Source organism: Myxine glutinosa, chromosome 4, assembly GCF_964187855.1.
Source record: "Myxine glutinosa chromosome 4, kmMyxGlut1.1, whole genome shotgun sequence".
In the NCBI taxonomy this organism is placed as follows: Eukaryota; Metazoa; Chordata; class Myxini; order Myxiniformes; family Myxinidae; genus Myxine; species Myxine glutinosa.
This window is the reverse complement of record NC_136264.1, coordinates 88,729,375-88,749,232: the sequence shown is the minus strand read 5'-3', so window position 1 is coordinate 88,749,232 and position 19,858 is coordinate 88,729,375. Positions and strand designations below refer to the sequence as shown.

General features: G+C 44.2%; 1 protein-coding gene across 1 annotated transcript in view; it reads right to left on the bottom strand.

Annotated features, from left to right (window-relative positions):
* LOC137424963 (uncharacterized) overlaps window positions 1-10,364 on the bottom strand; it is a 33,654-nt gene extending 23,290 nt beyond the window's left edge. Inside the window, exon 1 of the mRNA XM_068112889.2 lies at window positions 10,103-10,364. Within this exon, the coding sequence (XP_067968990.2) occupies window positions 10,103-10,327 (225 nt within the window). The 5' untranslated portion in view covers window positions 10,328-10,364. The remainder of the gene's footprint in view (window positions 1-10,102) is intronic.
* Between the last annotated feature and the right edge of the window lie 9,494 nt (window positions 10,365-19,858).

Genomic DNA, 19,858 nt, shown 5'->3' with positions numbered 1-19,858 from the left:
TTTTGCGACAAATAGGATCAACTGTCGGACGACGGCTAAGATATCAAAACCCTACCAACAAAATGTAAAATATTTCAGAGACGTGACTCGGGTCACATAGGGGACTTTGCCAGCTTAGCGATTATGTGGGGGCACCGTCATCAGCACTCGTGCCTCAGAAGCTGCAACCAACACCTAGGCCACAAGGTAATACAGAGGACCAATAAAAGCAACACCTTGTGCAGCTCAACCACAATCCAGCGCTCAATATGTTTACCTCCTATGGGGAAGGAATAATCAAAATCTGATGCCAGGAAAGTACCTGGATGAAGGAATAATCAAAACCCGATGCCACGAAAGTACCTGGATGAAGGAATAATCAAAATCTGATGCCAGGAAAGTACCTGGATGAAGGAATAATCAAAACCTGATGCCAGGAAAGTACCTGGATGAAGGAATAATCAAAATCCGATGCCAGGAAACTACTTGGATGAAGGAATAATCAAAACCCGATGCCAGGAAAGTACCTGGATGAAGGAATAATCAACACCTGATGCCAGGAAAGTACCTGGATGAAGGAATAATCAAAACCTGATGCCAGGAAAGTACCTGGATGAAGGAATAATCAAAACCTGATGCCAGGAAAGTACCTGGATGAAGGAATAATCAAAACCTGATGCCAGGAAAGTACCTGGATGAAGGAATAATCAAAACCTGATGCCAGGAAAGTACCTGGATGAAGGAATAATCAAAACCTGATGCCAGGAAAGTACCTGGATGGAGGAATAATCAAAACCTGATGCCAGGAAAGTACCTGGATGAAGGAATAATCAAAATCTGATGCCAGGAAAGTACCTGGATGAAGGAATAATCAAAACCCGATGCCACGAAAGTACCTGGATGGAGGAATAATCAAAACCTGATGCCAGGAAAGTACCTGGATGAAGGAATAATCAAAACCAGATGCCAGGAAAGTACCTGGATGAAGAAATAGTCAAAACCTGATGCCAGGAAAGTACCTGGATAGAGGAATCATCAAAACCTGATGCCAGGAAAGTACCTGGATGAATAAATAATCAAAACCTGATGCCAGGAAAGTACCTGGATGAAGAAAGAATCACACCCCGATGCCAGGAAAGTACCTGGATGAAGGAATAATCAAAACCTGATGCCAGGAAAGTACCTGGATGAAGGAATAATCAAAACCTGATGCCAGGAAAGTACCTGGATGAAGGAATAATCAAAACCTGATGCCAGGAAAGTACCTGGATGAAGGAATAATCAAAATCTGATGCCAGGAAAGTACCTGGATGAATGAATAATCAAAATCTGATGCCAGGAAAGTACCTGGATGAAGGAATAATCAAAATCTGATGCCAGGAAAGTACCTGGATGAAGGAATAATCAAAACCCGATGCTAGGAAAGTACCTGGATGAAGCAATAATCAAAATCTGATGCCAGGAAAGTACCTGGATGAAGGAATAATCAAAATCTGATGCCAGGAAAGTACCTGGATGAAGGAATAACAAAACCCGATGCCAGGAAAGTACCTTGATGAAGGAATAATCAAAACCTGATGCCAGGAAAGTACCTGGATGAAGGAATAATCAAAACCTGATGCCAGGAAAGTACCTGGATGAATAAATAATCAAAACCTGATGCCAGGAAAGTACCTGGATGAAGAAAGAATCACACCCCGATGCCAGGAAAGTACCTGGATGAAGGAATAATCAAAACCTGATGCCAGGAAAGTACCTGGATGAAGGAATAATCAAAACCTGATGCCAGGAAAGTACCTGGATGAAGGAATAATCAAAACCTGATGCCAGGAAATTACCTGGATGAAGGAATAATCAAAATCTGATGCCAGGAAAGTACCTGGATGAATGAATAATCAAAATCTGATGCCAGGAAAGTACCTGGATGAAGGAATAATCAAAATCTGATGCCAGGAAAGTACCTGGATGAAGGAATAATCAAAACCCGATGCTAGGAAAGTACCTGGATGAAGCAATAATCAAAATCTGATGCCAGGAAAGTACCTGGATGAAGGAATAATCAAAATCTGATGCCAGGAAAGTACCTGGATGAAGGAATAACAAAACCCGATGCCAGGAAAGTACCTTGATGAAGGAATAATCAACACCTGATGCCAGGAAAGTACCTGGATGAAGGAATAATCAAAACCTGATGTCAGGAAAGTACCTGGATGAAGGAATAATCAAAACCTGATGCCAGGAAAGTACCTGGATGAAGGAATAATCAAAACCTGATGCCAGGAAAGTACCTGGATGAAGGAATAATCAAAACCTGATGCCAGGAAAGTACCTGGATGGAGGAATAATCAAAACCTGATGCCAGGAAAGTACCTGGAAGAAGGAATAATCAAAACCTGATGCCAGGAAAGTAGCTGGATGACGGAATAATCAAAACCTGAAGCCAGGAAAGTACCTGGATGAAGAAATAGTCAAAACCTGATGCCAGGAAAGTACCTGGATAGAGGAATCATCAAAACCTGATGCCAGGAAAGTACCTGGATGAATAAATAATCAAAACCTGATGCCAGGAAAGTACCTGGATGAAGAAAGAATCACACCCCGATGCCAGGAAAGTACCTGGATGAAGGAATAATCAAAACCTGATGCCAGGAAAGTACCTGGATGAAGGAATAATCAAAACCTGATGCCAGGAAAGTACCTGGATGAAGAAATAATCAAAACCTGATGCCAGGAAAAAAGTACTTAGATGAAGGAATAATCAAAACCTGATGCCAGGAAAGTACCTGGATGAAGGAATAATCAAAACCTGATGCCAGGAAAGTACCTGGATGAAGGAATAATCAAAATCTGATGCCAGGAAAGTACCTGGATGAATGAATAATCAAAATCTGATGCCAGGAAAGTACCTGGATGAAGGAATAATCAAAATCTGATGCCAGGAAAGTACCTGGATGAAGGAATAATCAAAACCCGATGCCAGGAAAGTACCTGGATGAAGGAATAATCAAAATCTGATGCCAGGAAAGTACCTGGATGAAGGAATAATCAAAATCTGATGCCAGGAAAGTACCTGGATGAAGGAATAACAAAACCCGATGCCAGGAAAGTACCTTGATGAAGGAATAATCAACACCTGATGCCAGGAAAGTACCTGGATGAAGGAATAATCAAAACCCGATGCCAGGAAAGTACCTGGATGAAGGAATAATCAAAACCTGATGCCAGGAAAGTACTTTGATGAAGGAATAATCAAAACCTGATGCCAGGAAAGTAGCTGGATGAAGGAATAATCAAAACCTGAAGCCAGGAAAGTACCTGGATGAAGAAATAGTCAAAACCTGATGCCAGGAAAGTAGCTGGATGAAGGAATAATCAAAACCTGAAGCCAGGAAAGTACCTGGATGAAGGAATAATCAAAACCTGATGCCAGGAAAGTACTTAGATGAAGGAATAATCAAAACCTGATGCCAGGAAAGTACTTAGATGAAGGAATAATCAAAACCTGATGCCAGGAAAGTACCTGGATGAAGAAATAGTCAAAACCTGATGCCAGGAAAGTAGCTGGATGAAGGAATAATCAAAACCTGATGCCAGGAAAGTACTTAGATGAAGGAATAATCAAAACCTGATGCCAGGAAAGTACTTAGATGAAGGAATAATCAAAACCTGATGCCAGGAAAGTACTTAGATGAAGGAATAATCAAAACCTGATGCCAGGAAAGTACTTAGATGAAGGAATAATCAAAACCTGATGCCAGGAAAGTACTTTGATGAAGGAATAATCAAAACCTGATGCCAGGAAAAAAGTACTTAGATGAAGGAATAATCAAAACCTGATGCCAGGAAAGTACCTGGATGAAGGAATAATCAAAACCTGATGCCAGGAAAGTACTTAGATGAAGGAATAATCAAAACCTGATGCCAGGAAAGTACTTAGATGAAGGAATAATCAAAACCTGATGCCAGGAAAGTACTTAGATGAAGGAATAATCAAAACCTGATGCCAGGAAAGTACTTAGATGAAGGAATAATCAAAACCTGATGCCAGGAAAGTACTTAGATGAAGGAATAATCAAAACCTGATGCCAGGAAAGTACTTAGATGAAGGAATAATCAAAACCTGATGCCAGGAAAGTACTTAGATGAAGGAATAATCAAAACCTGATGCCAGGAAAGTACTTTGATGAAGGAATAATCAAAACCTGATGCCAGGAAAAAAGTACTTAGATGAAGGAATAATCAAAACCTGATGCCAGGAAAGTACCTGGATGAAGAAATAGTCAAAACCTGATGCCAGGAAAGTAGCTGGATGAAGGAATAATCAAAACCTGATGCCAGGAAAGTACTTAGATGAAGGAATAATCAAAACCTGATGCCAGGAAAGTACTTAGATGAAGGAATAATCAAAACCTGATGCCAGGAAAGTACTTAGATGAAGGAATAATCAAAACCTGATGCCAGGAAAGTACTTAGATGAAGGAATAATCAAAACCTGATGCCAGGAAAGTACTTTGATGAAGGAATAATCAAAACCTGATGCCAGGAAAAAAGTACTTTGATGAAGGAATAATATAATCAAAACCTGATGCCAGGAAAGTACCTGGACGAAGGAATAATCAAAACCTGATGCCAGGAAAGTACTTTGATGAAGGAATAATCAAAACCTGATGCCAGGAAAAAAGTACTTTGATGAAGGAATAATATAATCAAAACCTGATGCCAGGAAAGTACTTGGATGAAGGAATAATCAAAACCTGATGCCAGGAAAGTACTTAGATGAAGGAATAATCAAAACCTGATGCCAGGAAAGTACTTAGATGAAAGAATAATCAAAACCTGATGCCAGGAAAGTACTTGGATGAAGGAATAATCAAAACCTGATGCCAGGAAAGTAGCTGGATGAAGGAATAATCAAAACCTGATGCCAGGAAAGTACTTGGATGAAGGAATAATCAAAACCTGATGCCAGGAAAGTACTTGGATGAAGGAATAATCAAGACCTGATGCCAGGAAAGTACTTGGATGAAGGAATAATCAAAACCTGATGCCAGGAAAGTACTTGGATGAAGGATAACGATTCCAAAACAGGTTTTCTTCCTCTTATCAAGGTATGGCTGTAAATTGATCAGTCCTGCTGGGGTTATTACCTCCACCACCGAAGGTCCACACCTTTTTTGCGATATCGTGCTGTACATAGGTTTTGGCCCTCCCTCTCAATGGTGAAGAATCACCAAAATTCTCATATTCTGCTCTTCACCAAAATCTAATCAATTATTCCTCGTCACATCCAACCACCTGCCCACCAAATTTCATCCGAATCCATCCATAGCTTTTTGAGACATCCTGCTCAGACAGATAAACGAGAAAACATAACCTCCGTCCACCTTTTGTGGTTAAGGTAATAAAATGGCTGCCACAGACCAAATTTGGCCCTTTCATCGACATCAGGAAATCGATGGACTTCTATGGAGAAACAAAGACATTTTAAAAGTTACCGGCGATTAAGATTCAAATACTTGTGACCATATCCTACAAATATTTATCCCAAGTTTCCTCAAACATTCTGTAGAAACCAAGGCAGCAACGACTATTTCGACAACGGCAGCTTTGTATCTGTTTCCATCGTTTTGTCGATTTTAAGTAATACTACATTGGGAGGTGTCTTGTGATCCCTTCAACCCGGCTCTATGTATTGCTGCTTGGAAATCGTAATGGTTGCTATGAAACTCTAGTTCAGCTTTTGTTATTGTAATTTGGACAGAACCTTGCTCCTCCAGCTCTCTCTGCGCTCTGTCCCCCAAATATTCCGACAGGTCGCACAAGATCTGCCTAAAACCCTCTTCAGGTGAAACTGCCAAAATCTAGGCTCTCTGCTCACCTTCACTCCTTCATTCCCCATTTCTCCCACCTCTGGAACAAACTCCTTCACTCTCTTCAATCCCACTGCACCCTCCAGGTCTTTAAAACAGCTGTTCACCACCATCTCTTATCTTCCCCCATCCAAAACCTTGATCTTTTCTACCCCCGCTAATTCACCGCAGATCCACTTTTCTGAAATACCGACTTCTTTCCTGGAAGTCCCAACTGTGTCCATGTTTTTTTTATTTCTCCCACCCCTTCCCGTGCCACCTCCTTCCCCCAAGCCCTCTCCCTCCCACATATCTTCCGATGTCCCTGCTCTCAAATGTTTCCTTCCTTCTCTGTTCTGTTTGCTTCCCTCTCTCTCCCCATCTTGTCTCCAGCTCCCTTTATATTGTGTTTATGTGTCAGCTTGTCTTTTTGTGATTAATGCTCTTACACGAGCCTCGATCTTGTATACAAATAAAAGAAATTATTTAATTTTAAAAAAACCAGACTTGCAAAACTTATTTTCAAATATGGCCAAAAAACTACAACAACAAATGATTGTTTAGTAAACAAATGGCAAGAAAAGCCGAGTTTAAAAAAGCTTTTCAATAATACCAACTCCAAGCAGCATTGGCACAGTGTGTTGTATAAACGGCGAACAGCTGCTTAGGGATTTCGGAGGAACCCACGAGTCGGGCTCGGGTATCTCATCTCACAGCGCTTTGTGTCTATTATTCAAATTTAAATATTCATGGCACAATGCACGATTGCACGTTGCCTGAACAAACTTGGATAAATAACAACATGAGGACGACTGCGGTGTGCTCCATTACCAATCAGCTTGTAGAGCGTTCACCAAGTGGGCTTAAGCACTGAAGCAACAAAATGGTTCATAAGGAACGGCCAATTGGTAATGGAACACACACCTGGTTCAAGGTTCGAATCCTCAGGAGTTAAAAAGCAACTTCTACAAACTCAATCTCAGCAAGGTAGGGGTGGAGGTACAGTGGGTACTGTACACCTGTGCGTATAATGAAGTCATCTGCACTTGTTCTACAAACAAGGTCTAAATTCAGAAATGAATACGATCTACAGTTGCCAAGCAACGAGCATCCCAATAGCTTGCAGGTGACAACATCTGCTGTGCCGAAATAAGGTAAAAAACGGTTCGCAAACATCATCCTTGAATTGTCAAGACTTGAGAAACAAGTTTCCAATTATTGGTCTTCAGGGATACATTTGGTTCACTTGATGATGTGTTCACAGGTTCACCTGCGCCTGTGAAACACCAGGACGGGAGTTTATAGCTGGGTTCGGATTCGAACCTTGATCATATGGATTGTAAATAGGGTTCACGTCAATTTGATCGTCGTGCAATTCATGAATCTCTCTACTAAATATGAAACGAGCAAACACGAGGCCGTGGCCTTCATGAACCTCTCGGCGCGAAACCACCTTGAACCTTGACTCGGTTGGGACGCGCACAGGTCCTCCAATGATTAGATTTGCCATTACAGGAGCACAACAGCTTGTTTTGCGGCAGATCGTGGCCATGTCCGTGTCCATGTCCATGGGTTGCAGACGAGTCTGAAACAAAACTCGCTAATAGCATTTGCCCATCATGTTTACACCTTAAGGTGCACGCGCTGGCTCGCGTGATTATAGGTATGCATGGCCATCACGTGGTTACGGGGAAACAAAGGTATTATAAATGTCATAATAGGTGGTCCATAGCAACCGTTCACGATCGGAAGGTTGTTCTACCAAACGGTGGATACAAATTAGGGACATTCGATACAAACTCCCATTCCAATGTTTTGATCTCATGCGAAAACAATAACAAGTTTATAACCTATAATTAGACATATTTTATTTTATTCCTTCTAATGCTCCAGGTAAAAAGGTAACGAATTGGCTTTGGGGCCACAAGTTGGTTCAAGCAAAGGAATGAACGAAGGAAGGAAAGAATTACTGTGACCTGCAAGTGGATCACGAGTTATGGCGGCTAATAGGGGTAGATGAGCTTGGTGAAGGGAACAGGGCACACCTTGGTCACATCACGGGGTCACGCCACGACGTCATGCCACATGTCACAAAGCCGAGTTTAAAACACCACGATGTCACAAAGCCGAGTTTAAAACACCACGATGTCACAAAGCCAAGATAAAAACACCACGATGTCACAAAGCCGAGATTAAAACACCACGATGTCACAAACCAGAGTTTAAAACACCACGATGTCACAAGCAGAGTTTAAAACACCACGATGTCACAAGCAGAGTTTAAAACACCACGATGTCACAAAGCCGAGATTAAAACACCACGATGTCACAAGCAGAGTTTAAAACACCACGATGTCACAAAGCCGAGTTTAAAACACCACGATGTCACAAGCAGAGTTTAAAACACCACGATGTCACAAACCAGAGTTTAAAACACCACGATGTCACAAAGCCGAGATTAAAACACCACGATGTCACAAGCAGAGTTTAAAACACCACGATGTCACAAAGCCGAGATTAAAACACCACGATGTCACAAGCAGAGTTTAAAACACCACGATGTCACAAACCAGAGTTTAAAACACCACGATGTCACAAAGCCGAGATTAAAACACCACGATGTCACAAACCAGAGTTTAAAACACCACGATGTCACAAGCAGAGTTTAAAACACCACGATGTCACAAAGCCAAGATAAAAACACCACGATGTCACAAAGCCGAGATTAAAACACCACGATGTCACAAACCAGAGTTTAAAACACCACGATGTCACAAGCAGAGTTTAAAACACCACGATGTCACAAGCAGAGTTTAAAACACCACGATGTCACAAAGCCGAGTTTAAAACACCACGATGTCACAAACCAGAGTTTAAAACACCACGATGTCACAAGCAGAGTTTAAAACACCACGATGTCACAAAGCCGAGTTTAAAACACCACGATGTCACAAACCAGAGTTTAAAACACCACGATGTCACAAGCAGAGTTTAAAACACCACGATGTCACACCAAATCAAAGGATGAAACCACGTTGGTGACAATCTCAGAATTCCTGTTTGAACGTGAATACATCACACTATTGGTATTGAGTTGTGGCGCGTCGTACATACTTTGTGACGTCATACATATTGTTCCAATGACGTTTCTATAAAAAATAAAAAGAGGGTCAGCTCATGCTTTACATAGTTTCGGAGTTGCATACCTGTTTCGTTAATCAGCATATCTGACATACCTGACAAACAAAGGACAACCGTCTGAATAAACCAAGTGTGCCGAGTTTTCGGTTTAATATAAACTCGTTGTATCGCACCTTGCTCTTAAATAAATAACAATAATAGGATACCTGCTATCCCTCAATCAAGCATTTTTTAAAAAAGAAGTAAGTATTGCAGCAGCTCACCTGTGGCCTATCGCAATCTGCATGTACTGTACATCAATATTCCCACGTACAAGTATGATAAAATAAATAAATGTAACCCGCAAACATTTCATTCCCTTTGTACCTGCCATCGAGAATTGGAATCACCTTTGGATTTACCAGGGATTGACAGAGAACAAATGGACAATCATTTTTTAAAAAGGTCGACCCATCATACTCCATTAATCATGATGTCATACGAAAGCGTTAACCTCCACATCTCAATATGGTGTAACAATGTAACACAATCTTCAAAACCCGACATCATTGTTGAGGTGATGAATGAACATTACTATATACCTGCATATAGACGAAAAGGTAAATGGGGATAGAGTTCGCAGGTTCAGATGGAATCATGATGCGAGGTGCGAGATCAGGGTGGGCGAGACCAGGGTATGCAAGGTGCGAGACCAGAGAATGCAAGGTGCGAGACCAGGGTATGCAAGGGCGAGACCAGGGTATGCAAGGTGCGAGACCAGGGTATGCAAGGTGCGAGACCAGGGTATGCAAGGTGCGAGACCAGGGTATGCAAGGTGCGAGACCAGGGTATGCAAGGTGCGAGACCAGGGTATGCAAGGTGCGAGACCAGGGTATGCAAGGTGCGAGACCAGGGTATGCAAGTGCGAGGTCAGGGTGAGCGAGGTCAGGGTGAGTGAGGTCAGGGTGAGTGAGGTCAGGGTGAGTGAGGTCAGGGTGAGTGAGGTCAGGGTGAGCGAGGTCAGGGTGAGTGAGGTCAGGGTGAGCGAGGTCAGGGTGAGCAAGGTCAGGGTGAGCGAGGTCAGGGTGAGCGAGGTCAGGGTGAGCGAGGTGCGAGACCATGGCGAGTGAGATGCCGATCGAGGGAATTCTCACCTTGAATCCGTTGCTGTTCGCGGAACGCATCATTTTCGCACTTTGATCGGCACAAAATAAAGCAGCCGAATCGTAGAAAACAAGAGAAATCTGTGCTAAAACGCAGCGGGAACGAAAACCTAACAAATCGAACCACCGTCCATGAAACCGCTCGATTCTAGCTCGACCATTAAATGCACCTGATAACCGAAACAGGATTACCCCGCAGTTACCGACATTATTCATAAACACCTCAGCCACGCCCTCCTACATTATTCAAATTGAGCTCCGCCCCTTTGGAAACGTCACGACAGCGTGACGTTTTAAAGGGACACGGTATGTACCTTTTCTGCAAGGAGGTCCGTGTAAATCTCCGATCTTGGGGCTCATAAAATTTCCTTGAGACGTCTATCGAGAAAGAGACATTTTTTCGCTCATGTTTTGTATGTTACCTGTCTGTAGCAACCTGGCAACGATGTTCATGAGCTTTGTTTTGTTATTAACAAGGGAAAAATGACCACAGTGTGGTCACCAGCTGCGACGTGTAGAATCATGAGGATATCCGTTGCAATATGCGCTACCAAATTCGACCAGTCATTAAATTATACGCATGCACTAGCGTCCGAGTGTATGCGCGTGCGCTATTCAATAATTACACCTAATAGTCAGGTTCACTATGTTTTTTCGTTCAAAATGTTGGTAGATTAGCAAAACTATACATTTTTGGAATATTCAGAGCAGGAGGAATCCAAAAATTAATGTTTACATTTGCGTAGACACCTTTGCGAAAATGACACTCAGGACAGTGATGAAGATCTGTAAAAGCATATTCCTGAACGGTATAGACCTCGTAGATCCTGTGTATAGGACTTATAGTTCAATCTGATACTACCTATAACTTCCTATAACAACCTATAACTTCAAAGGACTTGCAATATCATGTATTATGTAATACAGTTATATCACAAATATAAAGCCAATGGTTTTCAATTACCTTTGTTTGTTGCTTTTCTATAATCCTGAGCACTATTTTCAGGCCTTTATTGGATTCCTTGACCCAGAAAACATAGGATTAGCATATTTAATTAAGTCTCTAGGTTGACTAGAAGCCGAGATCGCGCAAAATATGTATTTTATGGCGACCATTTTCAAAATCCAAAATGGCGGCCATGCAGGTGTCTGTGCAAATGCCAACATTGATTTTCAGATTCTCCATGCTCTGAAGATTCCAAAAATGTACAGGTTTGCTAATCCCAAAATTTTGAAAGAAATTATATTTGTTAACATAGTGAACCTGACTATCTTCATCACTGTCCTGAGTGTCATTTTCGTAAAGGTGTCTACGCAAATGTAAACATTAATTTTTGGATTCCTCATGCTCTGAATATTCCAAAAATGTATAGTTTTGCTAATCTACCAACATTTTGAACGCAATTATATTTGTTAACATAGTGAACCTGACTATAATTTGTGTCAAGTTCTGTGAAGGTTGTCTTAAAGAGGGGTCTTAAACCCTTTTTAAATTGGAGGGTCTTAAAGAGGTCTTTGGGGGGTCTTAAAGAGGTCTTTGGGGGGGGCCTTAAAGAGATATTTGGGGGGGGGGTCTTAAAGAGGTCTTTATGGGTCTTCAAAGAGGTCTTTGGGGGGGTCTTAAAGAGGTCTTTGGGGGGGGGTCTTAAAGAGGTCTTTGGGGGGGGTCTTAAAGAGGTCTATGGGGATCATAAAGAGGTCTATGTGGCTCTTAAAGAGGTCCATGGGGGCTCTTAAAGAGGTCTATGGGGCCACATAGACCTCTTTAAGAGCCACATAGACCTCCTTAAGAGCCGCATAGACCTCTTTAAGAGCCGCATAGACCTCTTTAAGAGCCTCATAGACCTCCTTAAGAGCCGCATAGACCTCTTTAAGAGCCCCATAGACCTCCTTAAGAGCCGCATATACCTCTTTAATAGCCCCCATAGACCTCTTTAAGAGCCCCATATACCTCTTTAAGAGCCCCCCATAGACCTCTTTAAGATCTGCATAGACCTCTTTAAGAGCCCCCCCATAGACCTCCTTAAGAGGCGCATAGACCTCTTTAAGAGTCGCATAGACCTCTTTAAGAGCCGCATAGACCTCCGTAAGAGCCGCATAGACCTCTTTAAGAGCCCCGTAGACCTCCTTAAGAGCCGCACAGACCTGTTTAAGAGCCCCCATAGACCTCCTTAAGAGCCGCATAGACCTGTTTAAGAGCCCCCATAGACCTCTTTAAGAGCCCCATATACCTCTTTAAGAGCCCCCCATAGACCTCTTTAAGAGCCCCATAGACATCTGTATGACCCACATAGACCTCTTTAAGAGCCGCATAGACCTCCTTAAGAGCCGCATAGACCTCTTTAAGAGCCCCCCCCCATAGACCTCCTTAAGAGCCGCATAGACCTCTTTAAGAGCCCCCATATACCTTTTTAAGAGCCGCATAGACCTCTTTAAGAGCCCCATAGACCTCCTTAAGAGCCGCATAGACCTGTTTAAGAGCCCCCATAGACCTCCTTAAGAGCCGCATAGACCTGTTTAAGAGCCCCCATAGACCTCTTTAAGAGCCCCATATACCTCTTTAAGAGCCCCCCATATACCTCTTTAAGAGCCCCATATACCTCTTTAAGAGCCCCCCATAGACCTCTTTAAGAGCCGCATAGACCTCTTTAAGAGCCACCTAGACCTCTTTAAGAGCCCCATAGACCTCTTTAAGATCTGCATAGACCTCATTAATAGCCCCATATACCTCTTTAAGAGCCGCAAATACCTCTTTAAGAGCCCCATAGACCTCCTTAGGAGCCCCAAAGACCTCTTTAAGAGCCGCATAGACCTCTTTAAGAGCCCCAGAGACCTCTTTAAGAGCCCCATATACCTTTTAAAGAGCCGCATAGACCTCTTTAAGAGTCCCATAGACCTCCTTAAGAGCCGCATAGACCTCGTTAAGAGCCGCATAGACCTCTTTAAGAGTCCCGAAAGACATCCTTAAGAGACCCATAGGCCTCTTTAAGAGCCGCATGGAGCTCTTTAAGAGCCACATAGACCTCTTTAAGAGCCCCATAGACCCCTTTAAGAGCTGCATAGACCTCTTTAAGAGCCGCATAGACGTCTTTATGAGCTGCATAGACCTCTTTAAGAGCCCCATAGACCACTTTAAGAGCCCCATATACCTCTTTAAGAGCCCCCCATAGACCTCTTTAAGAGCCCCATAGACATCTGTATGAGCCACATAGACCTCTTTAAGAGCCGCATAGACCTCCTTAAGAGCCGCATAGACCTCTTTAAGAGCCCCCCATAGACCTCCTTAAGAGCCGCATAGACCTCTTTAAGAGCCCCATATACCTTTTTAAGAGCCGCATAGACCTCTTTAAGAGCCCCATAGACCTCCTTAAGAGCCGCATAGACCTGTTTAAGAGCCCCCATAGACCTCCTTAAGAGCCGCATAGACCTGTTTAAGAGCCCCATAGACCTCTTTAAGAGCCCCATATACCTCTTTAAGAGCCCCCCATATACCTCTTTAAGAGCCCCATATACCTCTTTAAGAGCCCCCCATAGAACTCTTTAAGAGCCGCATAGACCTCTTTAAGAGCCACCTAGACCTCTTTAAGAGCCCCCATAGACCTCTTTAAGATCTGCATAGACCTCTTTAATAGCCCCATATACCTCTTTAAGAGCCGCAAATACCTCTTTAAGAGCCCCATAGACCTCCTTAGGAGCCCCAAAGACCTCTTTAAGAGCCGCATAGACCTCTTTAAGAGCCCCAGAGACCTCTTTAAGAGCCCCATATACCTTTTAAAGAGCCGCATAGACCTCTTTATGAGTCCCATACATCTCCTTAAGAGCCGCATAGACCTCGTTAAGAGCCGCATAGACCTCTTTAAGAGTCCCCAAAGACATCCTTAAGAGACCCATAGGCCTCTTTAAGAGCCGCATGGAGCTCTTTAAGAGCCACATAGACCTCTTTAAGAGCCCCATAGACCCCTTTAAGAGCTGCATAGACCTCTTTAAGAGCCGCATAGACGTCTTTATGAGCTGCATAGACCTCTTTAAGAGCCCCATAGACCACTCTAAGAGCCCCCCAAGGACCTCTTTAAGAGCCGCATAGACCTCTTTAAGAGCCCCATGGACCTCTTTAACAGCCACATAGACCACTTTAAGAGCCGCATAGACCATTTTAAGAGCCCCATAGACCTCCTTACGAGCCGCATATACCTCTTTAAGAGCCCCCAAGGACCTCTTTAAGAGCCGCATAGACCTCTTTAAGAGCCCCATGGACCTCTTTAACAGCCACATAGACCACTTTAAGAGCCGCATAGACCATTTTAAGAGCCCCATAGACCTCCTTACGAGCCGCATATACCTCTTTAAGAGCCCCCAAGGACCTCTTTAAGAGCCCCATAGATCTCTTTAAGAGCCCCATAGACCTCTTTAAGAGCCGCATAGACCTCTTTAAGAGCCCCCCATCGACCTCTTTAAGAGCCCCCCATAGACCTCCTTAAGAGCCACATAGACCTCTTTAAGAGCATCATAGACCTCTTTAAGAGCCCCATAGACCTCATTAAAAGCCACCTAGACCTCTTTAAGAGCATCATAGACCTCTTTTAGAGCCCCCATATACCTCTTTAAGATCCGCATAGATTTCTTTAATAGCCCCATATACCTCTTTAAGAGCCCCATAGACCTCTTTAAGAGTCGCATATACCTCTTTAAGAGCCCCCAGAGACCTCTTTAAGAGCATCATAGACCTCTTTAAGAGCCGCACAGACCTCTTTAAGAGTCCCATAGACCTCTTTAAGATCTGCATAGACCTCTTTAATAGCCCCATATACCTCTTTAAGAGCCGCAAATACCTCTTTAAGAGCCCCATAGACCTCCTTAGGAGCCCCAAAGACCTCTTTAACAGCCACATAGACCACTTTAAGAGCCGCATAGACCTCTTTAAGAGTCCCATAGACCTCTTTAAGATCTGCATAGACCTCTTTAATAGCCCCATATACCTCTTCAAGAGCCGCATCGACCTCTTTAAGAGCCCCATAGACCTCTTTAAGAGCCGCATAGACCTCTTTAAGAGCCCCCCATCGACCTCTTTAAGAGCCCCCCATAGACCTCCTTAACATAGACCTCTTTAAGAGCATCATAGACCTCTTTAAGAGCCCCATAGACCTCATTAAGAGCCACCTAGACCTCTTTAAGAGCATCATAGACCTCTTTAAGAGCCCCCATATACCTCTTTAAGATCCGCATAGACTTCTTTAATAGCCCCATATACCTCTTTAAGAGCCGCATCGACCTCTTTAAGAGCCCCATAGACCTCTTTAAGAGCCGCATAGACCTCTTTAAGAGCCCCCCATCGACCTCTTTAAGAGCCCCCCATATACCTCCTTAACATAGACCTCTTTAAGAGCCCCATAGACCTCTTTAAGAGTCGCATATACCTCTTTAAGAGCCCCCCAGAGACCTCTTTAAGAGCCGCATAGACCTCTTTAAGAGTCCCATAGACCTCTTTAAGATCTGCATAGACCTCTTTAATAGCCCCATATACCTCTATAAGAGCCGCAAATACCTCTTTAAGAGCCCCATAGACCTCCTTAGGAGCCCCAAAGACCTCTTTAAGAGCCGCATAGACCTCTTTAAGAGCCCCAGAGACATCTTTAAGAGCCCCATAGACCTTTTAAAGAGCCGCATGGACCTCTTTAAGAGTCCCAAAAAACCTCCTTAAGAGCCACATGGACCTCTTTAAGAGCCCCATAGACCTTTTAAAGAGCCGCATGGACCTCTTTAAGAGCCGCATAGACCACTTTAAGAGCCCCATAGACCTCCTTACGAGCCACATATACCTCTTTAAGAGCCCCCAAGGACCTCTTTAAGAGCTGCATAGACCTCTTTAAGAGCCCCATGGACCTCTTTAAGATCCGCATAGACCACTTTAAGAGCCGCATAGACCACTTTAAGAGCCCATATAGACCTCCTTACGAGCCGCATATACCTCTTTAAGAGCCCGCAAGGACCTCTTTAAGAGCCGCATATACCTCTTTAAGAGCCCCCATCAACCTCTTTAAGAGCCGCATAGACCTCTTTAAGAGTCCCCAAAGACCTCCTTAAGAGACCCATAGACCTCTTTAAGAGCCGCATGGAGCTCTTTAAGAGCCGCATAGACCTCTTTAAGAGCCACACAGACCCCTTTAAGAGCTGCATAGACCTCTTTAAGAGCCGCATAGACGTCTTTAAGAGCTGCGTAGACCTCTTTAAGAGCCCCAGAGACCACTTTAAGAGCCCCAAGGACCTCTTTAAGAGCCGCATAGACCTCTTTAAGAGCCCCATGGACCTCTTTAACAGCCGCATAGACCACTTTAAGAGCCGCATAGACCACTTTAAGAGCCCCATAGACCTCCTTACGAGCCGCATATACCTCTTTAAGAGCCCCCAAGGACCTCTTTAAGAGCCGCATAGACCTCTTTAAGAGCCCCCATAGACCTCCTTAAGAGCCACATATACCTCTTTAAGAGCATCATAGACCTCTTTAAGAGCCCCATAGACCTCATTAAGAGCCACCCAGACCTCTTTAAGAGCATCATAGACCTCTTTAAGAGCCCCCCTATACCTCTTTAAGATCCGCATAGACTTCTTTAATAGCCCCATATACCTCTTTAAGAGCCCCCCAAAGACCTCCTTAAGAGACCCATAGGCCTCTTTAAGAGCCGCATGGAGCTCTTTAAGAGCCGCATAGACCTCTTTAAGAGCCCCCATAGACCCCTTTAAGAGCTGCATAGACCTCTTTAAGAGCCGCATAGACGTCTTTAAGAGCTGCACAGACCTCTTTAAGAGCCCCCCATAGACCACTTTATGAGGTCCCAAGGACCTCTTTAAGACCCGCATAGACCTCTTTAAGAGCCCCATGGACCTCTTTAAGAGCCGCATAGACCACTTTAAGAGCCGCATAGACCACTTTAAGAGCCCCATAGACCTCCTTACGAGCCGCATATACCTTTTTAAGAGCCCCCCAAGGACCTCTTAGAGCCGCATAGACTTCTTTAAGAGTCCCATAGATCTCTTTAAGAGCATCATATACCTCTTTAAGAGCCCCCATAGACCTCCTTAAGAGCCCCATAGACCTCTTTAAGAGCCCCATAGATCTCTTTAAGAGCCCCATATACCTCTTTAAGAGCCGCATAGACCTCTTTAAGAGCCCCCATCGACCTCTTTAAGAGCCCCATATACCTCCTTAAGAGCCGCATAGACCTCTTTAAGAACCCCCATATACCTCTTTAAGAGCCCCATAGACCTCCTTAAGAGCCGCATATACTCTTTAAGTTGTTCGGGTTAGGGTTAGGGTTAATTTTGGCTGAATCTTTAAGAGGTCTTAAAGAGGTCTTTGGGGGTCTTTTGGGTCTTAAAGCGGACTTTGAGGGTGTTAAAAAAGTCTTAAAGAGATCTTTGGGGGTCTTAAAGAGGTCTTTGGGGGTCTTAAAGAGGTCTTAAAGAGGTCTTTGAGGGTCTTTGGGGGGTCTTAAAGGGGTCTTCAAAGTTCTTAAAGAACTCAAAGGGTCTTCAAAGGTAGAAGGGGTATAAGCAGTCGAAAGAGTTAAAAGGTGCATTTCAATCGCGCGTAATACGTAATTAATTAATACACGTACGTAATTAATAGACAAAAAAAACTATGCCACACACACACACACACACACACACACACACACACACACACACACACACACACACACACACACACACACACACACACACACACACACACACCATCCATTTACATGTATAGGCCGCCGTGCCGGGGGAGGGGGGGGGGGGGGGGGGATTCGGACGAAACCTCGTTGGCAGGTTGGATGTATGGCAAGGAAAAATTAATTAGATTTTGCTGAAGTTCGGAATCCAGATCCCGATACTATAATTTTTTAAGGGATTCTTCACCATCAAGTGATAGGGCCAAAACGATGTTTCGCATGATATCTCAAAAAGTTATGGATAGATTGTGACAAAACCTGGTGGGTGAGTTGAGTAGGTGACAAGAACAAGCCGATTAAATTTTGGTTAAGGATCTTCAACGACTGCCACACCGCCCGGTGGGTATGGGACACCAAGGTCTGTCTCTCTGGCTGCCGTGCCTGGTTGGTATGGGACACCAAGGCCTGTCTCTCTGACCACCGTGCTTGGTGGGTATGGGACACCAAGGTCTGTCTCTCTGGCCGCCGTGCCTGGTGGGTGTGAGACACCAAGGTCTTTCTCTCTGGCTGCCGTGCCTGGTGGGTTGAGACACCAACGTCTGTCTCTCTGACCACCATGCTTGGTGGGTATGAGACACGAAGGTCTGTGTCTCTGGCCACCGTGCCCGATGGGTATGGGACACCAATGTCTATCTCTTTGGTCGCAGTGCCTGGTGGGTATGGCGTATGGGACATCAAGGTCTGTGTCTCTGGCCGCCGTGCCCAGTGGGTATGGCGTATGGGACATAAAGGTCCGTCTCTCTGGCCGCTGTGCCCAGTGGGTATGGCGTATGGGACACAAAGGTCCGTCTCTCTGGCCGCCGTGCCCGGTAGGTATGGCATATGGGACACAAAGGTCCGTCTCTCTGGCCGCCATGCCCAGTGGGTATGGCGTATGGGACACAAAGGTCCATCTCTCTGGCCACCGTGCCCGGTGGGTATGGGACGCCAAGGTCTGTCTCTCTGGCCGCCGTGCCCGGTGGGTATGGGACAGCAAGGTCTGTCTCTTTGGCCGCTGTTCTTGGTGGGTATGACACACCAAGGTCTGTCTCTCTGGCCGCCGTGCCTGGTCGGTATGGGACACCAAGGTCTGTCTCTCTGGCCACCACGTCCGGTGGGTACGGGACACCAAGGTCTGTCTCTCTGGCCGCTGTGCCCAGTGGGTATGAGACACCAAGGCCAGTCTCTCTGACCACTGTGCTTGGTGGTTTTGATCATTACCAATTTTCATCATTGCACTTGATTTAATGTAAGCTTTTGTGGACATACCGTACTTGGTTAACCACAGTTATTTTTTCAGAGGTTATTGCATCATTCCTTGGAAGATCTCGCGAGATCTTGGAGACGGTGGCGGGGGTTTTCGACGGTCCACACGGTCTCCACGTTTTTCAAAGTTAAGTCTGTTCACAATTGTATTTTGTCGAAACTGTATTTATCGTTCGGTGTGTGAACTTATAGTGTCCCCCTTGGAAGTTTCTCGGTGTTCATCTTTCATAAATTAATCGTTTGTTTGCCGTGTCACGAGCAAGGCCTTGCAGCCTCAGCTTCCCCCGTCGAAGGTTGTTCCTTCCTTCGCTGTTTTGCTAGCTTTTTTGATTTCCCCTTCTCCACCAAGCTTCACCAAACATCTACTATTTGTCTAACGTTGTAACCCCCCCCCCCCCCAAAACAAACAAAAAAACAAACAAAAAAAACTTTTATTTCCCTTTCTCCTCGTGTGCTTTTGCCTCTGCCCACATGAGCTGTCTCGCCCCGCCCCCATTTTCCCCTTGCCTTCCACCTTTTGCCCTGTTCAAGTGACTCATGGTCGTCGCTCTAGGCTTCCTCTCCCCATTGGTATTTTTGTGAATATAAGATTGTTCTTCACAGTTCTGTTTAAATATGTTTCAACAATCCCCTTCAGTGTTTTATTCAGTGGTTTATTACAACACGCTGTTTTTCTTCTTATTTAAAAGGCTCCTTTCAATTTCCTCTTCAACTCATTCCATTTCAAAAAAATATTCAATCTCTTATGATTCCAAATCACTCCATGCTCTAAATTCTCATTCATTCCATC